General features: G+C 45.2%; 2 protein-coding genes across 3 annotated transcripts; one reads left to right on the forward strand and one right to left on the reverse strand.

The window, feature by feature from the left end:
• The first annotated feature begins 1,923 nt into the window (after positions 1 to 1,923).
• Positions 1,924 to 3,345, forward strand: LOC123406867 (peroxidase 5-like). Its single transcript, XM_045099933.1, has 2 exons — positions 1,924 to 2,244; positions 2,364 to 3,345. The coding sequence occupies exons 1-2, from the start codon at positions 2,005 to 2,007 to the stop codon at positions 3,147 to 3,149; spliced, it is 1,026 nt and encodes a 341-aa protein (XP_044955868.1). The 5' UTR covers positions 1,924 to 2,004; the 3' UTR covers positions 3,150 to 3,345.
• A 2,260-nt stretch (positions 3,346 to 5,605) lies between these two features.
• LOC123420859 lies at positions 5,606 to 16,492 on the reverse strand. Of its 2 annotated transcripts, XM_045107467.1 has the most exons (7): positions 15,632 to 16,492; positions 14,487 to 14,542; positions 8,822 to 8,931; positions 8,506 to 8,665; positions 8,329 to 8,421; positions 7,617 to 7,745; positions 5,606 to 6,190 (listed from the first exon to the last, which is right to left on the reverse strand). In XM_045107467.1, the coding sequence occupies exons 1-7, from the start codon at positions 16,374 to 16,376 to the stop codon at positions 6,173 to 6,175; spliced, it is 1,311 nt and encodes a 436-aa protein (XP_044963402.1). In that variant the 5' UTR covers positions 16,377 to 16,492; the 3' UTR covers positions 5,606 to 6,172. The 2 variants fall into 2 exon arrangements, with proteins under 2 accessions (XP_044963402.1, XP_044963418.1); XM_045107483.1 differs by lacking the exons at positions 5,606 to 6,190; positions 7,617 to 7,745 and having other exon boundaries at positions 8,328 to 8,421; positions 8,506 to 8,660; positions 8,800 to 8,931.
• Between the last annotated feature and the right edge of the window lie 2,078 nt (positions 16,493 to 18,570).

The following is an 18,570-nucleotide window of genomic DNA, read 5'->3' on the forward strand; positions in this document are numbered from 1 at the left end:
TGAAATAGGGCATTAGAAATTTCCTCCTCTCTATAAGGTTTACACAGAGACTCGTTCATCTGCACTGTAACTCGCCGCGTGATACAGTCAAGGACTTCACCTGCGGCAAGTGTTGGGTCCTTTGTAAAAATCTCCTTAAGGCCTCGTTTGGCACGGAGGGATTAAGGAGGTTTCGAGAGGAAAATCCCCGAGAGGGTCAGAAACCCCACAGAACGTCGGGCACCCATTTGATATGAGGGGTTTGCTTAACCGAATCTCCTTCGTTCTCCTTCAATCCCTTCATATCCATGTGTTTCCGGATCCTCCTCAATGGACTAGTGGAAGCAAAACCCCGAGGATTTGAGAGGATTGGGTGGAAGGAAGGGATTCACCAAATCCCCTCCTCCCCAAACCTCCCCAATCCACTTCTACCAAACAAAGCCTAAAGTAGAAGTTTGTCGGAAAGTGCTCTTCTACACCCGAGCTCAAATGAGCTCGGGTGAACAGTAAATTCAAAAAATATTACTAAAATGTTTTAAAAAATTTGGATATTTTTTACAGTAAACTTTGATAAAATGTCTAATAGCTCGCAAAATTTCAGTACGAAATCACATTTGTGGAAATCGTGACAAAAAAAACAAAATCGATGTTCCAAAATGCTTTCGAAAGTAGCATTTTCAGAGTTTCGATTTTGTTTTTTTACCACGACTTCTAAAAATGTGATTTCATGATGAAATTTTGTGAGCACTTAGAAAATTTGTCAAAGTTTGTCCAGAAAAAATTCAAATTTTTTTGAACATTTTTACTTTTTTTTTGAATTTACTGTTCGCCCGAGCTCATTTTAGCTCGGGTGCAAAAACATCATGTCCGAGTTTTTTATCCTTTCCATGTCAGTTGAAGCATTACACCAAGAGCCATCCTCTTTTAACAGACGCTGAATATATTTCCTGCGAGCTCACTAGACTGCCCGTCGATGCAAGTATTTGGTGTTTCACTCACCCTCCTTCAGCCAAGATATACGGGAGCGTTGAAGCTATAGCATTTCCTCTCTATACAACAACTCATCAAGCTGGTTCATTTTGTTACGAATCTGAGCACGGTCTGAACCCACCAATTGAAGCTCGAAAAGTTGTGTACGAAGAGTCTCGATCTCCTTCAGAACATTCCTAAACTTCGCACTACTCCACTGTTTTAGTTCCTTCATCACCTCACTCAACGAGGAGGCAACCGAACTGAAATTGCTGACAGGGCGATGCGTTGCCCATGCCCCCGCAATGACACCTGGGAGTGATACATAACGTTCCCACATCATTTCATAGCGCGAGACAGAAGAACAACATCTCTGCTCCTGAACTCCCTTAAATTTTACCAAGAGGGGGCTATGGTCTGAGCACGACTTGGCAAGATGAAAAACCCTCACCGCTGAAAAGATATCCCGCCAAGCTTCATGCGCACACGTGCGATCCAAACGGACCTGAATATTGCGAGTGTTTTCCTGTCCATTATTATATGTGTATGGCAGACCACAGAAACCAAACATGCTTGTGAGTGTTTTCCTGTCCATTATTGCATTTTATGGATCAACATTATACGAAGTCTGTTAGAGATGTTCTTAAGCTACAAGCCAAACTATCAAGGAACCATCGACTCTTTTTCTTGCGAGGGAAGGATCCATCGATTTACCCAAAAGAAATCAGGCGACTTAATACCAATAATCGGTCCCATAATCCACATGATTTGTTAGTTCATACAGGAGTAAGCGGGTTTACTTTAGCTGCAGTTAGGTGGATGTAAGCAGCTAATACAAGGCCACTCTTAACGACGATCTGGTCGTGTAGTTGTAGTTGACTCCGTAGTCGGGTGCAACACGCGGTGCCGCTTTTTATTCCCAACTGCTACAATGCGAATGCATATATAAACACCACTTCACCCAGCCATCAACGCATCACCACAGCAAATCTCTGGCAACCTGCAGTCCGTGAAAACTGATCCATACTTAGTTGCTTCGAGAACAAGCTTCCAGCCATGAGGTTCCCCGCTCTTACGTTTGCGTGGGCAACGGCGGTGCTGCTCGTTGCGGCCGCCTTCTCGGCGGTGGCGGACGCGTCGCCTCCGCCGTCCAAGTTTTTGAAGGTCGGGTTCTACGAGCACACGTGCCCGCAGGCCGAGTACATCGTGCGCGACGCCGTCCGCCGCGCCGTCGCCCGCAACCCGGGCCTCGCCGCCGGCATCATCCGCATGCATTTCCATGACTGCTTCGTCAGGGTAAGCGATCACCATGCACCCCTACTCCATTCACGGCTCATTCAACCTTGTCAGTGCAACGTGTGTGCATGCATGTCCCTGATCTGACCGTTGATTTTTATGCTCTTCCACACGTGTAGGGCTGCGATGGCTCGCTGCTCATCAACTCGACGCCGGGGAACACCGCGGAGAAGGACTCGGTGGCGAACAACCCGAGCATGCGTGGCTTCGAGGTCATCGACGAGGCCAAGACGGCCCTGGAGGCGAGCTGCCCGCGCACCGTCTCCTGCGCCGACGTCCTCGCCTTCGCGGCGCGCGACGGTGCCTACCTCGCCGGCGGCATCAACTACCGCGTCCCGTCTGGTCGCCGTGACGGCCGTGTGTCTATCGCCGACGAGGTGCTCAACAACAACGTGCCATTCCCGACCGACGAGGTCGCGGAGCTAGTGGCCAGCTTCAAGCGCAAGGGACTCTCCGCGGACGACATGGTCACGCTCTCCGGTGCACACACCATCGGTCGCTCCCACTGCTCCTCCTTCACGCAGCGCATCCACAACTTCTCCGGCGAGGTCGGCCGGACCGACCCGTCCATCGAGAAGTCTTACGCAGCCGAGCTGAAGCGTCAGTGCCCTCCGTCGACGGACGACATGAGCGACCCCACGACGGTCCCGCTGGACCCTGTCACGCCGGGGGAGTTCGACAACCAGTACTTCAAGAACGTACTCGCGCGCAAGGTGCCGCTCACCTCCGACCAGACGCTGCTCACCAGCCCCCGGACCGCCGGCATCGTCGCGTTCCACGCCGTCGTGGAGAAGGCATGGCAGGCCAAGTTCGCTGCCGCCATGGTAAAGATGGGCAAGGTGGAGGTTCTCACCGGTGAAGAGGGGGAGATCAGGGAGAAGTGCTTTGTCGTCAACCACCACTAGTGAACCATTCCTAAGTCATTCGACGCATAGCTAATTTAATATACTTGTGTTCCGTCGATCGCAGATCATACTGTTAGTTGTTCGTGTATGTAATTTGATTTTCCAAAGTGATTTTTTGCTAGATGCCTGTGTATGTCAAAAAGTATAGTAGTAGTATACTACATCAGAAATAATAAGTATTGTCTATGGGTGAGAATTGTTTTTGTTTTGGTAGGAGCGCCACGGATGTCTTCCGGTACGGCGGCTGCTAACCACGTCCGTTAATCTTGCTTCGTCATGTGTCCGCCTTATATGTACGCTTCGTGGTTAGCAACATGCAATGGTATAAGAGTGGCAGGTTGGCAGTGCAAGAAAAAGCATACACATGCAAGATTTCTTTTGATGTTTGAAATTTCAAAGTTTTATCTATCAAAACGTTAATTCAATTGATGATCCGCTTTCATCATTAACTTTCTCGCGACGAGTATTTTAAAACTAGATCTCATATCGACACGTTCCATCAACTATTTTTTTTTTCTATTCATACTTACCACTTTTTTTGACCCAGTTGCCATATTATTAACTACTTACTTGCCTGACAAAAATAACTTGATTGGCACTTTTTAATATTGTTTCGTCCAAAGCCTTGTAACAGTTTTCATTATACATGATATAAAAGCATGTCATAGGTTATGTTTGTCAATTTGAAAAATATGCCAACTTGTCATATTTACATACAACTTTACCAGAAAACTATTTTGTGTGCTTGTTAGTTTAATTATGTCTAGTTGTCATATTTACAAACAATGACCAAAAAAGATTTCTTATGGTCATCGGTTGTAATATGTTGAGTTGTCATATTTTTGCGCGTAATCGGCTAAAAAAAGTTGTTTGTACTTGTCAGTTTGATTATGTCAAGATGTCATATTTATACGTAATTTTTAAAAATATGACGATTAAGTTATCTTTTATCAGACAAGTAAGTACTTACTAATATGACAAGTGCAACAAATGTGGTGAGTACGAGGAGGAAAAAGTTATCGAAACATGTCGACATGGTATCTAGTTTTGAAGATTTCGTCGAAACAAAGTCAGCGATGAAAACGGATCATCGGTCGAATTAACGGTTTAAGAGATAAAAAAATTGAATTCTGGTCATAGAGAGGAAATCCAGCGTGAGCGCGCCGCAAGGGAGCGCTCATGTGCGCACGCTTCTCTTCAGATTTTCCCTTTTGTTTTTAATATATTTACAGTAGAAGTTTCTTTTTAGGCACTTGCTTCACTTTATTGATTAACCATCATGCGGATACAATTTACATTTGGGGTGAATTTTGCTTGTACCTCTACCTACAAAGATGAAAGATCAGGTTTCAAAATTAGTCGCGATGGATTTAATCTCTTTTACAATGATGTCGTGTAATCCTCCTGTGCCATTATTGATATCCGCCATCACTCTTTTCCAATTCGATGCCACCAAAATTTTGGAGATGTTGAGATCTAGACCAAGAGACGACGCTTCTCAGCATGCAATTGCTTCAAGAGTTTTGGGTCCTTCATGCCTGATGTTATTAGTGCTGATGATCTCATATACATCCCGTTGAGTCTCTACATATAGCAGATGATGAGCTGCCAGGGGATGTCCTCGAGGCACACCGTTCACTCGTATTTTTGGAACTCCCTGTGGTGGTGGGAGCCACCCTATAAGTACCTGCGCATGCTGAACATGCCTTCTTGTTGTGGGTGTTGGCTTGCAAACATCAACCTCAAGAATATATCTCAGGATAAAAATATGGGTGGACAAAAGGCTCTGAAAGATTCGCTCATGTAGCGCCTTCCTCCTCGAATGCCATATTGCCCATAGAGTGCTCTCGATGAGGCTAAAAAACCACCTTGTGGCATCCGGTTCATGAGTGTTCAACAAAACTTCATATAGATCCTGGTCCTCGAGTGCCCAAACGCACCTCGATACATTGCACTCAAGCAAAAAATGTCGTCACCGAGTCATCAATTCTGCACAGTCCACAACAACTAACAGTAGATATCTTTTGGTTATGGAGTACGACAGCTGCCAATAGACTCTTGAACAAGTCTCCAAAGAAATATTTTCAGTTTATACGGCACATAAACTTTCCACATCTTCCTCCTAGTACTCTTACCTTTCTTTGAATTTGAGAGGAACCAGCCTGCTCCTCGAGCCATGCTTCTCATTGTCGTTTAGTTTCAACTTTCAACCAACATTCGTGTTCCATTGGATAATATGGTAGGACCCATTTTAATACTACATTTGCATAAAATAGAGAGTAATAACACAACATCTTTTCAAATATCATCATAGTGGTAGAAATTTATAGCACATTTGGATGTTTAGAATTCTATTTGAAATTGAAACAAGCCATATATGCAACTTCATTTCTATTTCTACCATGAACACATTAGCATCATAAGTTAGCATATTTGTAACTCTAGAACAAAAGAGATTTTGGTGAATACTGGATTTTTTTCCCTGGTATATTGAAGGCTAACAAGCTTTGTAAAGGCATATGCTTGTGCAAAGTCATAATACAACCTTGGGCAACCAAGTTTGAGTCGGCCCGCTTGTCTCGAATTATGCGGTGGTGGCTGGATCCTCAAGAATAGTGACGTGCTTCACTACACTGTCCTATGCTCTACAACTGCATCCTACACGGCTACACCGATCAGGCACTGCTGCCATTGTTCAACGACACCAGCAAAACTATGTTTATGCTCTACAAGAGAACAGATGAGTTGGCCCAACTACGCACTAGCTACTGTGTTCATACGTACTGCCTTATACCAATTTTTTTAATGCTTTAGACCTTTTGTACTGCCAGGAAATTTATGACGTATTATGCCTCAAATGTTCATTCCTCGAATTAAATATCGCTCATATTCTGCAACCTCAGAAAACCAAGGATGAGAGAGGCTTCAATTGTGAATATTTCAGCGGCCTGAAGCCCTTCCCGAGGCATGACAATGCCAAGCTGGAACTACAAAAATAATGAGCCCTTCTACTGCACCTGTTCTCATTGATCCGGCGAGCTCTGCAAGGCAGGAAGACAATACCATTAGAGAACTGAAGCGTCTTAATTTAAGAATGCCATTCGAGCTAAAGCTTAAGGCCTCCTTTGGTTCATGGGATATATGGATATCATAGGAATAGGTAAATCATAGGAAGTGAGATGACATGTATCTCAATTCCTATAGGGAAAAAGGTGTCACTTGATTCATAGAATAGGAACTTTAACATCGGGCCTAGGCTTATGTTGTTGTTTTTCCTTTGAAATGTGAAGGATTGGTTCCTATCCTACAAACCAAAGGGCTCCAAAGAAATTTTTCCTAGTACAAAATTCCTTTAAACCAAAGAGGGCCTAACAAGGTTGTCGTTCCTATCAACCATTATATCTCTTCCATAAAAAAATTCCTCCTATCCATTTTTTTGAGATAAACATCCAAAGGGCATCTTAAAACTACGTCGAAAACCATACTGGCCGTCTTCTTCCTTCGATTTTACACCACCTGTCGGAGCTGGAAACTTCCACTGGACAGGCAGTAAGGGGAAGGGACACCTGCAATACCCCCTCGCCATACCCTCACAGACCTTTTGTCGACACCAGATCAGACGTGTCGAGGTAGGGGAGGCTATAGATATCGTATTCCAACACGCCACCGCCTGGCTGTCGCCACCTTGCTGATGCCACAAGGGAACCAAATCCTAAGGGAAACATGGCCTACTAGAACTAAGAAAAACGAGAGGGGCGGTCCCCCACTCCCCTGGCCGCCGATAAGGCTGCTGTACTGAGAGAGGAGGGGAGCGAGGAGACCTTGGGTGGCGGCTAGGATTGGGAAGAAAACGTAACAGTCCCTCCTTTAGTGTAAATATGCGCATTTTTTAGTATTTACTTTTAGGATGACTCAAGAGTGGAAAAGGTTAAGTGCTTCCAGAAAGCCAGAGCCTTCATAATCACATCCAACAATTTGTTCTGGTACAATTCATCTAAAGATGTTTTTTTGCCAAGACCCTGTTCACATACATACACAGGTCCATACGCAAACCCTATAAGTATATACCGTACTTAAGTTAAAATTGAGGAGCATGTCTCTTATATGTTGTGAACGAAATTAGGGTTCTGTGCCCTTACCTTTTTGCCATATTCATTCACTTAACGTTTCTAGGATGTCATTTTCATTATAATAACCTCGCACATCCTGGGAACTCTGGTGTGCTTAAAACAAAGTTTTAATGTCCTTAAAACAGATAAACTGGCTTAGTATTGAGGTGTGCAATTTTCACAAACAACATAACATACACGTTTTAATGTTGCAAAGTACTTCCTTCGTCCGGAATTACTTGTCGCTCAAACGGATGTATCTAGACGTATTTTAGTGCTAGATATATCCATTTGAGCGACAAGTAATTCTGGACGGAGGGAGTAGATCGCAGATTTGCGATCACTGACAACTACTTACCAGGCCAAGAGCTTCTGCAGCAGTTTTGACACCGGTAGTACAGACGCTCCTGTATAGAGAGAGAAGGTGAACCCTCTCTGCAACTTCCAAATTCTTTTTAAGTCCACTAGCGACCATTTCCATTTCTGCCTGCAAGAGATGAAAAAAAGAACTTGCATGAATCATGTTTTTTTCACCAATAGGAGAATAAATACACAATAACAACATTGAAGAATGCCGAAAGAATATGCCCTAAGATTTTTAAGTTTACGTCATTTGCATGCATAGCCATATAGTAACGCAACTCAGGTAGTCTAAGCCAAATGGTACAGATGGCTATAGCAGCATGCCACCGTTGATTATGTAACCTAGGTACATGAAACCTAGTCGTCGTGCTACAGACATGCAATCACCTAGTCTTCACACTACAGCCTGCCCCCTAGGCCCCAGTGGGATAAACCATGGAAAACCATAGCAACCCAACTCATCTTTCTTCTGTAGCTCAAAACTTTAACTTGGTCTAAGAGTTACTACAGTTGTCTCCCTTGGATCTACATGCCGTGGGAACATAAATAAAATCATATAGGACAACGTATCCACTTGCACAACACGCTGTTGGGCCAGGGAATCACAAGTTTGTAACTCTTGGGAAACTAAAGGATGAAAATGGATCCAAATAAGAAAATAGTAACACTAAGAAACAAATTGCCAAGCTCCAAAACAAAACACATACAGAGTTTTCTTCTGGAGGGAATACACGATGAATTCTACAAATCTTCACAAGCTCATCTAGTGCCTCTGCTCGTTTTCCCTGAATCTCTAGAGCCTGCAGGCAATAACAGATAGAATCAACATGACTGATACATATGTAAGATCATAAAACGCTCTAAAATCCTAGAAAAATACATACCCAGCATTGCAAGACACACGCACGAGTGCGAGCAGCAACTGATGCACAAACAAGTGTGGCAGCACGGAACTTGTCCAACCCAATATTCGTAGAAAGACCAGCAAGAAAATCTCTTGGATTCTCACCATTGATTCGTGCTGTCCCCATATCTTCTGCTGTTCTTTAGTAAGAATAAAATATCAGGACTATGAAGTTTGAATAGGCAATAGAATGAAAATAATTACCAAAGTTTCTCTACAGTAGATAATTGACATGAAGAGAGGAAGAACATGTGATATAAAACACATAAAAAACCTTGTCCTGAAAAAAATAACACCTGCTGCAATCATCCAGAACAAAGCCTGTTGTTGCCCTGTAGAAAGAATCGCGTGCATTCTCTGTGTCAAATGAGACCTTTACTCCTGATATCTTGCATAGCTGCCTTAGCTGCATTAAAACACAAGGAATGGTTAAGGAACAGAAAGATGGCCTGTTTGACAAACTGTAGAACTGTTCCAACAATATTCCTGGTGCTCCAAAGATAGGGAGATTAATTCAACACAAATAAATCTTAAACCATTACATAATAATATTAACAATAAGATATGTCAGAATCATGCCTACAGAACACATTACTAGAATAGTTAGGCTGGTTGTCACGGCCTGGAGGATTGGAGCGGAGATTGTAAGCGTGGGAGGTTGGAGGGCGAGGGCGCACCCCTTGCCGGCCTATCGTGGGAGAAGGAGGTGAGGAGGGGCGCCGAAGCGCAGGTGCATAAGGGGAGAGATTTAGATTATTTTCTGCTTGCCTTCCTTGATCCCAAAGGGGTGGCTATAGGTAGCCTGATTACAAGACCTGGGTTACAAACGTAACAGACTCCAACTCTAATTGGGTGTTGGCAGGGTAACCTTCTTCGGAACTAAACCTTTCCAACTTAATACCCATACTCCTAAATCTAAAAGGACTCTATAATTAAACTAGGACATAACTAGGCAGGTTTAGGGCCCTTGCGCCTATAAGGTTGTCCCCACATGAAATCTCCCCCTCCATTCTGAAACAGCTTGTCCTCAAGCTGGAAACTGGGATAACGGTCGCGGAAGGCTGTGACATCTTCCCATGAAGCAACAGAAGCAGGCTGTCCCTCCCATTGAATGAGCACCTGCTGAACACCACGAGCAATACGAGCACGCAATGCCTGGAAGGGAGTTGGATGAACTCGACCCTGAAACAGCGGGGGAAGCATCGGTGGACCTTCTGGTGGAAGACCATGGTATTTCTTCAGGACCCCGACATGGAAGACATTGTGAATGCGGGCGCATGGGGGTAGCTCCAGACGGTAAGCAACCGTATCTATTTTCGCGAGGACTTTGAAAGGCCCATAGTATTTGGGAGCCAGTTTTCCTTTTGTGCCAGCGCCGAGGAATGCTGCCGGACGGTGCTGTAAACAGAGCCAAACCCACTCCCCAACGCCAAAGGAAAGGGCCCGATGCTTGTCATCATAGTAATGCTTGTACTGCTGTGCTGCCTGAAGGAGACGCTCACGGATGTCGAGTAAAAACTGGTCGCGGTCGACGATCTGCCACTCGACTGCCTGATTGCGAATCTCGCCCGGAGTATAGTGCCGTAGAGACGGGGATCCCGTCCATAAACCACCCTGAAGGGAGTGTCCTTCGAAGCTGAATGATATGACGTGTTGTAGCAGTATTCAGCCCAGGGCAACCATTGGAGCCACTGGCGTGGGCGATCCCCGGTGATGCAACGAAGGTACATTGTGATGACGCGATTCACCGCCTCCGATTGCCCATCAGACTGCGGATGGAAGGCCGAACTCATGTGCAAGCGTGTTCCCGCTGCTGCAAACAAAGCCTTCCAAAAGCCCGAAGTCAACACCACATCTCTGTCCGAAACCATGGATGTTGGAAATCCATGAAGGCGGACAATATTGGAGAAGAAAGCCTTAGCAACAGACTCGGCAGTGTATGGATGCACCAAAGGAATAAAATGTGCATACTTGGAAAAACGGTCCACCACGGTAATAAGTAATAACACTTCTACCGCCCACCTTTTATAGTGCCTCAGTGAAATCCATGGAGATGTCCTCCCAGACACGAGATGGAACTGTCAAAGGCTGTAGCAGGCCAGCCGGATGAAGCTGCTCCGTCTTGTTTCGTTGACAAACCTGACAAGCACGGATGTACTGCTGAAGTGCATCCCTTGCTTGAGGCAGATGGAAATCCCTGCATAGACAACGTACCGATTTTTGGATACCTTCATGGGCCGCATCGTGGGCTACTGCCAGGACCTCTCCGACCAGCTGGGATGCGGGTGGCACATAAGCCTTCTGCTGAAAGGTAACAATGCCATCAACGAGAGCCCAAGGCTGTCCGAAGTTGCCAGACTCGAGCTGTTCCCTGAAGGCGACGAGCGCCGAGTCAGTATGAGCGGCCTGTCGTAGAGCTTCAAATAGATCGAAGGAAGGCCAGGCGAAGGCGAGCGCATGGCCTATAGGAACATCACGGCGAGAAAAAGCGTCAGCGACGATGTTTTGGCGACCTGGTTTGTATTTCACAGTAAAGTCGAACCCCAAAAGCTTACCCACCCAATGATGCTGGGGATGGTAGCAAGGCGTTGATCCAGCAGAAACTTGAGGCTGTAATGGTCTGTTTTGACGATGAACGCACGCCCCCAAAGGTAGGGCCGCCAGTGGCGCACGGCGTGCACCGGACCAATGAGCTCCCGCTCGTAAGCGGCAAGAGAGGCATGGAGCGGAGCGATGGCCTTGCTGAAATAGGCTATCGGTCCGCCGCCCTGATGCAGGACTGCACCAAAACCGAAGCCACATGCGTCACATTCCACAATAAAGTAAACGGCAAAATCCGGTAACTGAAGCACTGGTGCGGTGGTGAGAGCAGTTTCGAGAGTCCCAAACGCGGTTGTCGCCTGAGGTGTCCAGAGAAACCCATCTTTCTTGAGTAGAGCCGTGAGGGGTGTGGCAATGGTGCCAAAATCCCGGATGAACTTTCGGTAGTAGCCGGCAAGGCCCAAGAAACCACGCACAGCTCAGACAGTGCGCGGAACTGGCCAGTCCACCACCACGGCGAGAACCTTATCGCTGTTCATTGCAACTCCTGCTGCAGAGATGACGTGACCAAGGTAAGCCATGGATTCCTCCCCAAATGAGCACTTGGAGCGCTTGAGAAAAAGCTTATGTGTGCGCATAGCCTCCAAGACAAGCTTAACATGACGAAGGTGCTCCGACCAGGACGAGCTGTATATCAAAATGTCGTCATAGAAAACAAGCACGAACCGACGAAGGAAGGGGCGGAGTACTTTGTTCGTTAGTGCTTGGAACGTTGTTGGAGCGTTGGTCAGGCCAAAAGCCATCACCACAAACTCAAAGAGGCCCTCATGGGTGCGGAACTCCGTCTTGTGGATATCTTCAGGGGCCACCCGAACCTGGTGGTACCCGGACCGGAGATCCAGTTTGGTGAAAAATCGGGTGCCTTTAAGCTCATCCAGCGGTTCATCGACAACTGTACTAGGGAATTTGTCCTTGATGGTGACAAGGTTGAGACCTCGATAGTCGATGCGGAAACGCCAAGTACCATCATGCTTTCTGAAAAGGAGAACGGGTGACGAAAACGCCGAGGAACTAGGGCGTATAAGGCCACGAGCCAGTATCTCAGCGCATTGTCTCTCCAGTTCATCCTTCTGAATCGTCAGGTAGCGGCAGGGTCGCACAGCGACATGCGACATCCCGGGGATAAGGTGAATATGATGGTCATGGGCGCGCGGCGGTGGCAGGCCCTGGGATTCGGCGAAGACATCGGTGAAGGTGGACAGGAGGCTGTCAAGGAGGTCCCGCCGGCGCACACATGTAATTGGGCAGGTCGACCGGGTGAGCCCAGTCCGGACCACTCCACGCGATGATCCAAGTGCCAAAACGACATCCACTGGGTATTAAAATCCCACAGAATTGGCCCGAGAGTTCTGAGAATACGCGTGCCCAGGACGATGTCGAATCCGCCCAATGGTATGGCGTGCAGGTCAACAATGAAACGCTCTTTGTCAACCATGATAGCAGCCTGCTGAAGGAGTCCGCGGCCCGTTAGCTACCGTGACTCCAAGGCGGCGGTCGGAGGAAAAAGTCAGTCCCACAACGAAGGCTAGTTCTTCGTGGATGAAGTGATGAGTGCTTCCGGAATCGAGCAAGGCAACCAGGTCACGATCCCCGATGCGAAGGGTGACCTGCATTGTGTCGCTTGTGGGGATCCCGGTGATAGCCAGAAGCGATATTTTGGCCTCTTGGAAATCCTCGAACTGCTCGTCGGCGGCGTCTATGGACTGAATGTTGTACGATAATGTTGTGACAAGTGTTCGAACAAGTGATGGCCACACTGATGACTTCCCGTTAAAATAGGATTGCACCAAGGGTCGGCTTTGAGGCCTTATCTTTTTGCCTTGGTGATGGATGAGGTCACAAGGGATATACGAGATATCCCATGGTGTATGCTCTTTGCGGACGATGTCGTGCTAGTCGATGATAGTCGGCCAGGGGCCAACAGGAAGTTAGAGCTATGGAGACGAACCTTGGAATTGAAAGGTTTTAGACTTAGTAGAACTAAAACCGAGTACATGAGGTGCAGTTTCGGTACTACTAGGCACGAGGAGGAGGAGGTTAGCCTTGATGGGCAGGTGGTGCCTCAAAAGGACACCTTTGGATATTTGGCGTCAATGTAGCAGAAGGATGGGGATATCAATGAAGATGTGAACCATCGAATTAAAGCCGGATGGATGCATTGGCGCCAAGCTTCTAGCATTCTCTGTGACAAGAGTGCCACAAAAGCTAAAAGGCAAGTTCTATAGGACGGCGGTTCGACCCGCAATGTTGTATGGCCCTGAGTGTTGGCCGACGAAAAGGCGACATGTGCAACAGTTAGGTGTAGCGGAGGTGTGCATGTTGAGATGGATGTGTGGTAACACAAGGAAGGAACGAGTCCGGGATGATGATATATGAGATAGAGTTGGGGTAGCGCCGATTCAAGAGAAGCTTGTCCAGCATCGCCTGAGATGGTTTGGGCATATTCAACGCAGGCATCCAAAAACTCCAGTGCATAGCGGACGGCTAAAGCGTGCTGATAATGTCAAGAAAGGCCGGGGTAGACCGAACTTGACGTGGGAGGAGTCCGTAAAGAGAGATCTGAAGGACTAAAGTATCACCAGAGAACTAGCCATGGACAGGGATGCGTGGAAACTTGCTATCCATGTGCTAGAACCATGAGTTGGTCGCGAGATCTTATGGGTTTCACCTCTAGCCAACCCCAACTTGTTTGGGACTAAAGGATTTGTTGTTGTCGTTGTAAAGTAAGTAATAAAAAAATCAAAATTCTATGTGTAAGGGGCCCAACAAGAAAATATTATTTCATGCAAATTATGCGACTATATGCCAGCATGCAGCTCCTGGCTTCTATCTTCGCGAAACAAGCTGGGGCTGGCAAGTACAACTCTCTTGGTCCGGCCAATGTTAAGCCAAAGAGCCACACAAGCTTGATGTGCATTTTTATAAGCTGGAGCAAGCAACCTCTGGGCAGCTTCACGTCTCCTAACTTCTACCAAAACAGTAAAACTAGATTGTTCCGGAGCTAGCTTTTCAGAGCTCAAATTTTGAAGCCAGAGCTCAGCCAAACAGAGATTAAGATCTAGCAAGAGATAGATGTTAATAACACAATCCAATAAAAGCAGTTGAAATCCATATCAATATTGCAACATAAGACAGTAAGATCATAATCTAGAGAACCATGGCGTTCTATCGGATTGCGAATTTGGCTTATCTCTCTGAATGTCGACTTGCTTCCCATAGAAAAAAAAAATCCTGACTGCTGCTACAGAAGGCTATAGAGCAAGAAGAGCATGCCAGCACTTCTCAAATTCAAGGAAAGGAGGTCATACAAGATTTAAAAAGAAAGTATAACACCATAATGTTAAAGGTATGAAGACTAACTTGAACTGCATCATCGTATCTGTAGTCCTTCCCCGCAACCCTATTGTCAATGATTGCTGGAACATGGAAAGATTTAAGGTTTTGGTAAATGAAACAGCATGGAAGTTCTCAAGTGTATGATAAGTTGGCCTACATTACCTGACAACGAAAAAGGTTAGAACTATTAGACTATTAGTTACCTAGTACTTTGCATCACCACCTGTTATGAAAAGCAAAGTGGCAACAAACGTATAATAAGAGGTAATTTGATCTTTCATGAGCAACCTAGACCTCAAGGATCCGTATTTGGAGTTTGGACTGCCATAATGAAGACATTAAAGTTACATGTGCATGTGCTAATCAATACAAAGAAACTTAAGACTAAGACCAGACCGCCAGACACCACCTAGATGTTTGGATTTAGTTTGCAAAATGGTTGTTCCTCCGTCCCTTCTTGGGATACGACAAACCAAAATTCAGTCCAACATCACACATGGCAGTAATAATAGAAAAAATACATTTGCATACGAGAGTAAACTTAAAAACATTGGAATATGAAATGGTAAATATGACGAAAAGAAAATTACAACACCAGTTTTGAATACTACAACATGACTTGGTCATGAATTCTGTTATTGAAGCAAAGAAACCATGTTAGCATCGATTGTATTTGAAAGGAAACAATTAAGTGCGTTGGCAGCAATTCCTCATTCCAATATTATATTTTTGAAAGTGCCCACATCACATTTTATCAAACCTGTATCCATCTGGACTCCAAAACAAAAGTTGGTTCAGCTAGTATTAGTGAAAGTAATCTTCAGAACAAATAAAACGAAACTACTTTGCATACGACGTTTAACTTTTCTGATTATTGTACAATTGTAGATCCAAAGGTGTGAGTATCGTACGTGCAGCATTGCTCCAAATAAAATAGTGTTACTAGCACAGTTCAACTATTGTTCGTCAGGCATTCGAAATGATATACACTTCTACTATTTCTGAGTTCCTACAAGAACAAATGAACCTAGAAAGTTCATAGTATTATCCTATGTTCTGATTGATATGCTTAGTTTATATGCAATCTGATTACGTTCAAATTCGTATTGACTTCATATGTTTGAACTAGAAACAGAACAAGATAGTTTCAGATATATACAGGCATTCACCTCGGACCAATCTATTGGCCAATATCGCCCACCTCTCCGCCTCTTGCCCCAGTTCCACCAACTCCGTTTCCATCTCAGGCCACCACTCCGGGACCCTTCCCTGTGGTTCCTTCCTCCTGACCTTCCTTGCGGGCTCCTTGACGCGGCTGGCCGGAGGCAGCACAGGAGACGATACAGACACCACCACCTCCTTCCCTCCCATGCTCCGGTCCCTCTTCGTCACCACAGCCCCGCCTTCCGGTCCATCCCCCCAGCCCCGCCCCCATAGCTGGCGCCACGCCCGCAAGGCCAGCCCCAGCGACGCCCAGGCCGCGGCGGAGAGGGCGAGGGACCAGAGAAGGGCGAGCGCGGCGAAGCGCAGCGACGAGCGGCGGAAGGTCAGGACCACGCGGTCTCCGCCGACGTCGCGGACGCAGGAGCGGAGGTCGCCGTAGGCCTCGTCGGCCTCCGCGGCGAGGCGCTGGAAGCGCAGCTCCGCGCGGCGGCGGAGGCGCCAGAGCTCTCCCTCGAGGCCGCCGAAGTCGTCTTCGAGGGCGGGGGCGGGGGCCGGGGCCGGGGCGGCGGCCTTGCTGCCGGAGCGGAAGGGACTAGGGTTTTTGCTGCGGAAGCGCCGCGCGAAGGCTGAGGTTGTGACAGTTCGGCGGCTGCCGGGTAGATGGTGTTGGAGGAGGGATGGGAGAGACGGAAACGACGTCGAGGTGGCCGCTGCTATCGCCGGCGGGGCGGCGGCGGTGGCTAAGGCCATCGCATCAGGATTCAGGCTGTTTTAGATGAGGGGTTTGGACGGCGTCTGTAGTTGGATGGAGATAATTACCCGAAACCGCAGGGCAACCCGAATCAGGGTGCTCGTAATAGAAACTACTCGTAGTTGCTTGCCCGTTGCCACGGAATAAAGTAGGAGTATACAATAATACTCCCTCCGTTCCTAAATACTCCCTCCGTTCCTAAATACTCCCTCCGTCCCAAAATAACTGTCTTAAGCTTAATACAAATTTATACTAAATCTAGTATAAAGTTGGGACATTTATTTTGGGACGGAGGGAGTATAAGTCTTTAAGAAATTTCATTACGTGACTACATACGAAGCAAAATGAATGAATCTATACTCTAAAATATGTCTATATACATTCGTATGTAGTTTTTTAATAGAATCGCTAGAAAGACTTATATTTAGGAACGGAGGGAGTAATATACAATTTTTTTTAATTTCAGCAACTACCGAATAATTCAAAATAATATAGTTTTATTTGTTTATTTGAATAGTTTGTAGTACATGGCAATCATCTTGCAATCCACAAAGCAAGTGTCCTGATTTTATCTATTTATTTGAATAGTTTGTACATGGTATGTGGCTTATTTCTATTACTGTGATAAATATGACCGTGCGCTTAGCTTCTATTTAAGGTGACACCTTACGCTATGTATGTCTACAGATCATTATCAAAGCGCACAAGATAAAAAAAAATTATCAGTACAATGTTCCTTACATCTGGCATCAAGCATTGATTACTACAGAATCACTGAACAAGCATACATATATAGTGAACGACGAGAAGGCATATTAGAGAATTTTCACCACATGAAAAAGCTGCGCAAGGTCCACAACAAACAAACAATACTTAAGAATAGAATAACATTTGCTTAATATTTCCTCTGTTTCAATTTATAAGATGTTCTAACATCTTTCTGATTCGGATGTATATGGACGCATTTTAGTGTGCTTCATTCAGTTCAGTCTGTACGTAGTCCATATTAACATATCCGAAACATTTTGTAATTTAGAACGAATGTACTATAATTTATTTTATATTCATAACCATACTACTTTTTTATACATGTATGTCCATAAAATTCTTATTAGTTGCAGACAACCCCGGCCACCCATTTGTTTTAGATTTCAAGATACTTGCACGCCAAAACAAAGAGGCATTAGAATAGGGCATGAAATCTCTAAGAACAAACTGACATGATACAAAATCGTTCAGACCAACAAGCATATCACCATCATGAGCTCCTAATTTTATACAACCTCATCTGTCTCCAGTGCATCATCATCTCAACAACAAAGTAAATCATCCATTAAGTGCCATTGAGGCCTCCAAGTTATTATCAATGAAGAAATTCATGACAGATCTTGGCAACCCAATGAAGAATAAGCTGACAATATAGCTCTAATAGATGAGCAAGGCCCTAGAAGGCAACTCTTGTACGACCATGTTGGTGATATCATAGAATCCAACATTTAGTTTCTCACCATAGGTCCTAGCAAGGATGTGACCATCGAAAATAGTTTTGATTCCTACAAAGTTTAGTTATAATTGATTCCTAAGATATTTTGATGCACACAAAAACTCACAGAACTAACTTAGAAGGAAAGATAACTACCATATATTAGGATAATCTCAGTTAGGGATGTATGTGCACACATGACAATAACTTCATATATATATATATATATATATATATATATATATATATAGGAGTTGTAAGAGCACAAGTTAGTTGAACACTGCTGATACGCCACAAGATTACTCCAAAGTCCAAATTCACTAAAGATAAGAGTCTAGAATGTCAATCATAAAAGCCATAATGGTATTGTATGTGCAAAAAAGTGAAGAGAATAGAGAACCTTCTACAAAAAAGGACGACCTCCGCAATAAAGATAAAACTGATTACTCGATGGTAACATGAGAATTGTGAATTGTTTTACACTTTGACCATCAAATTGTGCAAGAAAATGTACAACTAAGTGATCCTCCCTATGTTGACAATAATCAACAATTGGTTGGACGTGTTGCAGAAGCATGGCTATTGCTGGGGTCATTTTAGAGTAAGATATTCTATAAGGAACAAGCTGCTAAATCTTAAGAAAGACAACAATAATCGGCGAACCGGAAATGATACTCATAGAATACTTATAGTTGCCTCGTTGATTTTTT

Source organism: Hordeum vulgare, chromosome 1H (genome assembly GCF_904849725.1).
Source record: "Hordeum vulgare subsp. vulgare chromosome 1H, MorexV3_pseudomolecules_assembly, whole genome shotgun sequence".
Classification (NCBI taxonomy): Eukaryota; Viridiplantae; Streptophyta; class Magnoliopsida; order Poales; family Poaceae; genus Hordeum; species Hordeum vulgare.